This window comes from Leucopleurus acutus (genome assembly GCF_964270905.1).
Source record: "Leucopleurus acutus genome assembly, chromosome: 17".
In the NCBI taxonomy this organism is placed as follows: domain Eukaryota; kingdom Metazoa; phylum Chordata; class Mammalia; order Artiodactyla; family Delphinidae; genus Leucopleurus; species Leucopleurus acutus.
Window position 1 is genome coordinate 41,663,446 of NC_139159.1, and position 9,328 is coordinate 41,672,773.

The following is a 9,328-nucleotide window of genomic DNA, read 5'->3' on the forward strand; positions in this document are numbered from 1 at the left end:
TGTCTGACCCCCATGACGTCACAAAGCCGGCGGGGAGCGCGCCGCTCTTCCGCTCCCACGAGCCGGGCAGCGGCCAGCTCTCCTCCTCTCCGCCCACCCGCCACTGCGCAGCCAATCGGAAGGCGGGAAGAGCTCCGGCCCGAAAGTGTGGGCGGGGTAGGGTGGCTGCCCTGCGGGGCAGGGTCGCTGAGTGGGCCGGGCTGGGGCAAGGGGCCGAGCTACAGGGAGTTGCGCTGGGCTGCGTGGAAGGACCGCCCGGAGGTGCCGCCGCCGCGGCCGCCTCCTTGTTGAGAAGAAGCGGCTCCTCCCCTGCCGTGCCCGGTTCGTATTCCCTACTCCGGGCCCCGAGCCGGCCCTTCCGGAATCCTCCTCCACCCACCCAAAGTTGTGAGGGGGCGGCCGGCGCGCTTGGGGAGCGGCGGCCGCGGCCGTGCGGAGGGACTAACCCCGGAGCGCCAGGTGCGCGTGAGGGCGTCGGGGCCGCAGCGGGCGTGGCGGCGCTGGGGGCAGCCGCAGGCTCGGGGTGGTGGGCGGGCCCGCCGCGCCCACTGTCAGCGCCGGGGGCGCCGTGGGCGCCGTGGGGACCCGCGGGAGGGTGGGCTCCCGGGAGGTGCGACGCAGGTGGCGCGGCGTCTCTGCCTGAGGGTTTCCCCTTACACACCTCGAGTCCAGGGTGATCCCACAGTCAGCCGCCGCGGGCCGACCCTCAGTTTTCAGGACTGAAGCCGGTGCGGCGTGGGCGGGCGGAGGATGCCGCGCGCCCGTGGGCTCCGCTCCCGGGCTGGATGGACGGGCCGGTCCCGGGGCGCGCTTCTGCGGGCGTTGGGGCCCCCGCCGCCTCCACTGTAGCTCTGCCTCTCCCGCGGGGTGGGTTGGTTTGTTTGGTTTCCTTCTTCTCCCCACCCCTTTTTTCCTCCTCCATCCTCTTCCCCCCTCCTAGCCCCATTCACCGGGCTGGGGCGAGACCTCGCCCCTCCTCCGCTCCCGCCTCCCCTGCCGCCGCCTCCTCTAATGAGCATCTCTGCCTTGCTTTCAATGGGCCGGTGCTGCTGTCGCTGCTGCTGTCCGCGCGGGTTGTGGATGTTGTCGGCTCCGTGTTGTGATGACAGGAGAATGTGTGTGTGTCCCGGGCCCAGACGAATTGGTAGGTATTCACTTAACTACCTGCGTTGGGTACCCAGGAAGGATGTTGACTGATTTTGTGTGTGGATGGTTTTAGGTGGGTCGGCGTGGAATTAAGAGGTGAGATAGATAGCTTTGATGCCTTAGTGAGTGCAATTTTCAGGTAAGGACAAAGGAAACTAATCAAACAAGTGCTGGCTTAGGGCTTCGTGTCTTCCGAAGGCAACCGGTTTCTTCATTCATGTAGAGATAACAGGAGCTGTGAAATGTCTAGACATTAGCCAAAAATGCTGAAAAATCGCAGAGAGTCTTTATGCAGGGTGTTTAATGCAATCAAATTACGTAAACTGGGGTTCTGACACATTTAATGATTAGTATAGCATTTTTTTTTTCGTTTACACCAAAATTTTTGCAAACCTAAAGAGCTCTGGAGTCGGTACAGTAATTGCATTCTCTAATTTCTTCTGCGAGTTTATTGATGAAGTTGAATCATTTCTTGGCACAAACTCTGTTGAGCACATCAGTAAGAATGGATGGATCTCTTTCCTGTTGCTGGTTACAGCTCATCTTTCCTTATTAGTCGTGGGCAAAATTGGCAAAATCTGCCTAAGACTAAGATGCTGCATGTAAGGTGGCTAAGTCTGGATCATGGACCTTTTAAGTGAAATTGTGGCCAGAAATAACTGGAAAATTTGACAGTGCTTCAGTTTACCACAACTGTACCTTGCTGCGGTTCTTCCTGCCTCATCAAGAGCCGTCTACTTCATTAATTTAGCAAGTTTGTCGACAGAAGTTTTGATTTCATGGGGTTTTGTTGTTGAATCACAGGATATTCAGAAGGATACTCACAGAGTTTTTTGAATGCTCACTTAATGGTTTATGAAAGCATTTGAAAGTACTTCGACTTCTAGTAGTAACTGGTCTAATGGAGAGAGTATGTTACTTGTACTGGTGGTGATAGAATGTTCATTAATCACAGAGTAGGTAACTTCCCTAAGAATTTGACTTTTGGAGGCATGTTGGGAGTCAGTCCATATGCTAAGCCCCTGAGTAACTGAAAGATAGAGTTAATAAAATTCACTCTCTGCTTTTTTGTTTTTAATGTTGAGAATTTATGCCTGAAGGAAAAATGTATGTTAGAGTGCTTGCTGTTTGAATTTACGTATTATTCAAAGCATCTGCTGCATGAATCGGTTCTTTTTGCCACAATAGTTCATTTTGCAGTCAATTTCAAAAGCAGGAGGATTGTCAAAGCAAAGGAATTTAAGGAAAGTGTGGGTTTCCTGGACTTGTTATTCCTTGGTCAGACACCATATAGCCAAATCCTGGTATGCATCTATCTGTGAAAACCCCCCTCCAAACACACACACACACACACACACACACACACACACACACACACACTGCTTTGATTCAATCTACATTCCATACAGAAATACATGTTTTCCCTCTAAGATTCTTAAGTTTTAAAGTAAGCATAAATGCAAACGTATATAAAGTTACAGAGAAAATTTATTTTCATTAAGATTGGTGTCTGTTTACATTTTTAATAACAGAAAAAATCTTTATACAAAGCATGAAATAAGTTAATGTGCTTTCTGCATACAAACCTAGCAAGAGATATGATTCATATCTAGAAGCCAGTGTCATGTGGCCCCACGTTTGAGCACATCTCCTGGCTCAGTCATGTACACTTAACCTTTGGATGACTTTCAGGTATTCAGTTTGAAGTGCTGTTAGTTAAGTGGTTAGTCTTGATAGATTCCTGTTCTTCTGGAATTTCTGTTTTTCATGACTGCCTTTCAGAATACTTACTTAGTTATTGATTTTATTTCCAAAATTCTAATCATTTCCTTCTGTTGCCTAATCTTGTCCTCAATTTTGTAAACAAATCCCTTCTTAAATAGTGTAGTTAAAATAACGGTACTTTCTATCACATGCAAAAGGGGTTCTATATGACTGGCTTATACAGCACTTATTACAGAAGCAAATTCAGTGTTTTCTCTGCCCCCTTCACCGCATTCCACTTATCTTTTTTCTAACTGTGTTTCAAAAGAGGGTGCGTGAAAATAATGTAATATATTCTAACACTCTCTATGATATTTGTAAAATGTTTTCTTAATGTGTTCAACCTTAGGAAGGAATAGTTGATATTCAGACTCAGATGGTTTTATATTCCTTATTCCCTTTTGTTTACTGCATTTGTTTTCTTATTTAAAATATAAAGCCTGTTTATTTATAGGCCAGATGAATACTTTGATGCAATACCTCAAGAATTCAGGGGAAATATATATTACAAGAGGGATTCTCTTCTTGTAAAAATTACCTGAATTAATGATACGTGTTTATTAAATTTTCTAGATAAATGCCCAGCAAAATGTTTTCAGTGTCACATAGTAAGTGATATGATTTTGGTTTATTCATGATTATAATGCTCTACCTTTTTTAGCCAAACCTTAGACCATTAGACTACTATTTCACTGTTTATTAATTTCCAAGTGCAAATAGATAACCTTTTTATAAAATGTAAGAGAAAATATTTTTCTAGGGGTGAATTCTACTTGGGATCCATTGTAGACGAAAATCATATTTCTGTAGCTTTCTTTCATGGCTGATAAGCAGAGGAAAACGGTAGCAAGTAAATTAAATTCCAGAACTGCGACCATTTATGTTATTAACAGAGTTTTAAAGCTGCTAGAATACTTAGTTTTTTTTTATCACAAAGAATACACTAAAATTAAACAACAAATAAATGAACCCTGCATTTAATATCAAAGCCTCACTTCAATGCACACTTTTTATAAAGGCACAGAGTCCAGGAAGCGTGCTCAGATAGCATCTGCTCTGATGTGTTCACGTACAGCTTAGGAAACCAAGGCTCAAAGCGGTGATCCAGCTTTTCCAGGATTATGTGGTGAATTGGTGGCAGACCTATGTCCCTAAACCTGCCAAATTGGCACAGTGGTCTGGAGAAACATTGTTTGCAAGACCATCTACTAGGATGCAGGGAGGGCATTTTGGAGCTTCTGTTTTTATTCATTATGTAAAATTTTTCTTGTACAGGTTATAATGAACATTATATTAATGTAGTAGCGTATGTATATAACTTACAAATAATTCATGAATACACACAGGTTGGGGCTGCATCCCAACACTTTTATAGTAGTAGCCATGTGTATCAAATGCTAACAATTGACCACTGGTCTAGAAACAGGATCTTCATAAATGGGAGAAGTCCCTGTGCAATTTGGGAGATCCACGGCCTTTTTTAAGGATAGGGAGAAGGGTGATTGGCCAGGTAGACTGCCACTGCATAATGTTATATAACCTTCGTCTCCTCCACTCTCCCCAGCCAGATCTATTGTACATTCTGCACAGTTTGTGCTGCACAAAGAAATACAAGGAAGAGAGAAAAGTAAAGCTCGACGACAGTTCAATCCTGGCTCCATAAGTGATTGGGAGGTGTGCTTAACAGAGTATATCCTGTAGAAATAGTACATGATATGTGTGTAAAATGTAGTGCCTTAGGAGGCACAGGGAGCCTGTAGATTCACCTGCTAAACATTTGTTATGAAAGCAAAAATAGATTAAGTAATCAGAATGTAACTTTTGCTGTCTAGGAATCCCAGTCAGAAGTTCCAGCCTGCCGCTGTTCTCTGATGCCATGCCAGCACCAACTCAACTGTTTTTCCCTCTGATCCGTCACTGTGAACTGAGCAGAATCTATGGCACTGCATGTTACTGCCACCACAGACATCTCTGCTGCTCACCCCCTTACATTCCTCAGAGTCGCCTGAGATACACACCCCATCCGGCATATGCTACCTTTTATAGGCCAAAGGAGAGCTGGTGGCAGTACACCCAAGGAAGGAGATATGCTTCCACACCACAGAAATTTTACCTTACACCTCCACAAGTCAACAGCATCCTGAAAGCTAATGAATACAGTTTCAAAGTGCCAGAATTTGATGGCAAAAATGTCAGTTCTGTCCTTGGATTTGACAGCAATCAGCTGCCTGCGAATGCACCCATTGAGGACCGGAGAAGTGCAGCAACCTGCTTGCAGACCAGAGGGATGCTTTTGGGGGTTTTCGATGGCCATGCAGGCTGTGCTTGCTCCCAGGCGGTCAGTGAAAGACTCTTTTATTATATTGCTGTCTCTCTGTTACCCCATGAGACTTTGCTAGAGATCGAAAATGCGGTGGAGAGCGGTCGAGCGCTGCTCCCCATTCTCCAGTGGCACAAGCATCCCAATGATTACTTCAGTAAGGAGGCGTCCAAATTATATTTCAACAGCTTGAGGACTTACTGGCAAGAGCTTATAGACCTTAACACTGGGGAGTCGACTGAAATTGATGTTAAGGAGGCTTTGGTTAATGCTTTCAAGAGGCTTGATAATGACATCTCCTTGGAGGCTCAAGTCGGTGATCCCAATTCTTTCCTCAACTACCTGGTGCTTCGAGTGGCATTTTCTGGGGCCACAGCTTGTGTGGCCCATGTGGATGGTGTTGACCTTCATGTGGCCAATACTGGTGATAGCAGAGCCATGCTGGGTGTTCAGGAAGAGGACGGCTCTTGGTCAGCAGTCACTCTATCTAATGACCACAATGCTCAGAATGAAAGAGAAGTGGAACGCCTGAAATTGGAGCACCCAAAGAATGAGGCCAAGAGTGTGGTGAAACAGGATCGGCTGCTTGGCTTACTGATGCCTTTTAGGGCTTTTGGAGACGTAAAGTTCAAATGGAGCATTGACCTTCAAAAGAGAGTGATAGAATCTGGCCCAGACCAGCTGAATGACAACGAATATACCAAGTTTATCCCTCCTAATTATTACACACCTCCTTATCTCACTGCTGAGCCAGAAGTAACTTACCACCGATTAAGGCCACAGGATAAATTTCTGGTATTGGCGACTGATGGATTGTGGGAGACAATGCATAGGCAGGATGTGGTTAGGATTGTGGGCGAGTACCTAACAGGCATGCATCACCAACAGCCAATAGCTGTTGGTGGCTATAAGGTGACTCTGGGACAGATGCATGGCCTTTTAACAGAAAGGAGAGCCAAGATGTCATCGGTATTTGAGGATCAGAATGCAGCAACCCATCTAATTCGCCATGCTGTGGGCAACAACGAGTTTGGGGCTGTTGATCACGAGCGCCTCTCCAAAATGCTTAGTCTTCCTGAAGAGCTTGCTAGGATGTACAGGGATGACATTACAATCATTGTAGTTCAGTTCAATTCTCATGTCGTAGGGGCATATCAAAACCAGGAATAGTGAGTGGATCTTACCCTGGCAGTTCTCACATGAAATAGATTTAAAGAGCAGATAGATTTTTAAAAGATACTAATATAGTAAACATTTCCAGTGGGTCATTCTAAGCATTTCCCCATTTGATACTCTAGTCAGCCAAGTAGTCCAAGTTGACTTTATAGCCAGGTGGCAGGATCCTGAGTCTCCTTCTGCTTAGCTCGGACCTCACAGCACTTGCAGTTGAGGCACGTCAGTTCCTTACTGCAGATGTCTTAGGACATTGGCTTCTTTTTTCAACCTGAGAAAATCAGGATGACCTTACAAACAGGATCTTGAATAGGCCCAAAGCAAGGAACTTGCTGGGCATATTCTCTTGGTAAAACGAAAAAACATTATTCACACCTGCAGACCCCTTTCATCACCAAGATTCCACTGTACATGAGAACATTTATTTATTGCATGATCTCGTAGATATACAGCCTATGCATTATTCATATAACTTTATTTTAACCTGAAGTAGTTTTCAAATCCAGTGCTTTAAGCCATAAAGGACCGAGAACCAAGTAATCTGAATTTGTAAGTGTGTGTGCTTATTTGACTGGAATCCTGCTTAAATGGAAAAACAAACGCTACCCCCTTCCCCACCCCTGATTACCTAATGTGATTGAAACATTTTCTATCTTGCCACACACTTGAAGACAATAAAGGTGTTTAGTTTTATCTACTCTTATTGATGTTAAATAAAGGAAAAATAATTTTTTCAGTTTATATTAATGAAAGCTTTATTTAGTTTGAAATAAAAGATCCAGAATGAAGAGAAGAGGCTGATATGTTCAATTACTGTCATCTGCAGCCACCAGCACGTCACTCTTATCATGTAATCCCCCGAAGCGTGGCATGCTGTGTGTGCTGGGTAGACTGCTGCTGGGAAATCATACTTCTAATTTAGTAGTGATAATAATTTTCATCACTTTTGGACTTTTAAGGATGACACATATAAAATAAATTTAAATATATACTTTTGGGGAGTAAGGTTTAATATTACCTTCGGGTGCTGAAATGAGGAGGAAGTTTTTTGTTTTTCCCCACTTAGATGTAGGTCAATTAAAATAATTGGTTTAAAAATTACTAAATGCTTTAAACATATTGCAGCTTATAAATAGGAATGTTAAGATATATACATGAGAAATTTTTAAAGGTAACTATTGTGCATGCCTCATGCTTAATGGAACACTTAGCAGCATCAAGTATTGTTTGCAGCAGTCACCATAATTATATGCAGTCTCTTCCAATGCTGTATCAAAGTAAATGAAAATAAATATATTCAAATTGGCTTTTTGGGAGCTTATTTAATATGCATCAAATGGCATTTTGTTCCCGTGTTTAATGGTGATCCATGTACAGCTGTGCATATATTTTCATCACTTATTGTAGCATCACTGATAAAAGAATGGCTATGACTATGTTTGATTTTCACATAGATTTTAATACAAAACATGATCAGTTTTCCCTTGTGTAATTAGCTGAGGGGTGTTTAGGTCCTTTCGGATTTCTGTAGAATATGAACTAGATATCCAAGGACTCCCTCTGGACTGTGGACACTGAAGCAAGGTAGAATTGGCTGCAAAATTTGTTCCAATTGAAAATAGACTCAGGAAGATTGCAGCTCAGAAGACCATATGTTTGTTTTCTGAGGTCTATTTTTTTTCCTTTTTTTTTTTTCCCTTGAGTCAGCTTGGAACTTTCCTCCCAGGCAGTATTTTGGAGGGGGAAAAGCTATTGTACTATATACTTATTTATAAATGTTTTGACAGAGACTTCATCTTTTAATGAAATATATGTAGAATGCAGTAGCAGTTAAAACTCATTTTCAGGCTACTATTTGAATTTCTCTTGAACACCACCACTAAAGAATTCCACATTATCTTATACTTAGTAAAGTCTCGTCTCTGTATAGTACAGTATATATAAATTTGGTTTCCCATGGTCATGATCAAGATAGTAATTCTTATTATTACACAAGAAACTTGGTCTGCAGTCCAAAAGCCTGTCTACTCTATAGAAATGAAAATGCAGTGTGGAGTTAACAGTATGGAAATGAAAATAATGAAAATGAAAATAATTGGATGTTAGAAATATGAATATTATCATCTAAAAAAAGTTGAGATTTTATTATAATTGGTTGTCACTGTGATTTGATATCTAGAATTAAAGAATATGTGTAAACTTTCATGGTATTTAGCCTTAAGCTTTTTTTAATTTATACTTTCTAACATACGTATCAACTTCTGTATTTAGTCAGTGGCTCATGGTATTTATAATACGTCCTTAGCTAGTTAAATGAGATGGTGGTATGGCACACAGTACTTGGGGAAAACAACTGTCTTGTATCTGTGTGAAGAAATGTGAAAAGTTCATATATAATATAGAGAATGGTCAGAGAAATGCCCATAGTGAATTAAAGCTTCATATCTGCTTTCTGAATGACCTGTGTTGGTTTTTAATTAATAGTAAGATTCATTAGATGCTTTCTGTGGGGGTAGATTATACTTAAGTTTAGGATCCTCTAGGTAGATAGTACTTAAAAAATAAAAACTAGGGTATAATTTACATTCAGTAAAATGCACAGGTTTTAAATGTGTAGTTTGAGATTTGGTAACCACAACCCCAATAAAGATATAGAACTTTTCCATTACTCCAGCAGAAAATTCCCTCATGCCACTTTCCAGTTAATCCTTCCCCACAAAACTATTGTTCTGACTTCTATCACCATAGACCAGTGTTACTTGTTCTAGAAATTCATACAAATGAAATCATATAATATGTACTCTTTTGTATCTGATGGTTGTTCATTTTTTTGAGGTTCATTTATGTTGAGTGTATTCATAGTCTCTTCCTTATTACCAAGTAGCATTCCATAGTATGAATATATCACAATTTATCCATTGTTGA

General features: G+C 42.2%; 1 protein-coding gene across 2 annotated transcripts; it reads left to right on the forward strand.

Annotated features, from left to right (window-relative positions):
• Positions 1–256: 256 nt before the first annotated feature.
• On the forward strand, positions 257–8,575 carry PDP1 (pyruvate dehydrogenase phosphatase catalytic subunit 1). Of its 2 annotated transcripts, none has more exons than XM_082858372.1 (2): positions 257–321; positions 4,743–8,575. In XM_082858372.1, the coding sequence occupies exon 2, from the start codon at positions 4,787–4,789 to the stop codon at positions 6,398–6,400; it is 1,614 nt and encodes a 537-aa protein (XP_082714498.1). In that variant the 5' UTR covers positions 257–321; positions 4,743–4,786; the 3' UTR covers positions 6,401–8,575. The 2 variants fall into 2 exon arrangements, with proteins under 2 accessions (XP_082714498.1, XP_082714499.1); XM_082858373.1 differs by lacking the exon at positions 257–321 and adding an exon at positions 365–459.
• The last annotated feature ends 753 nt before the right edge of the window (positions 8,576–9,328 follow it).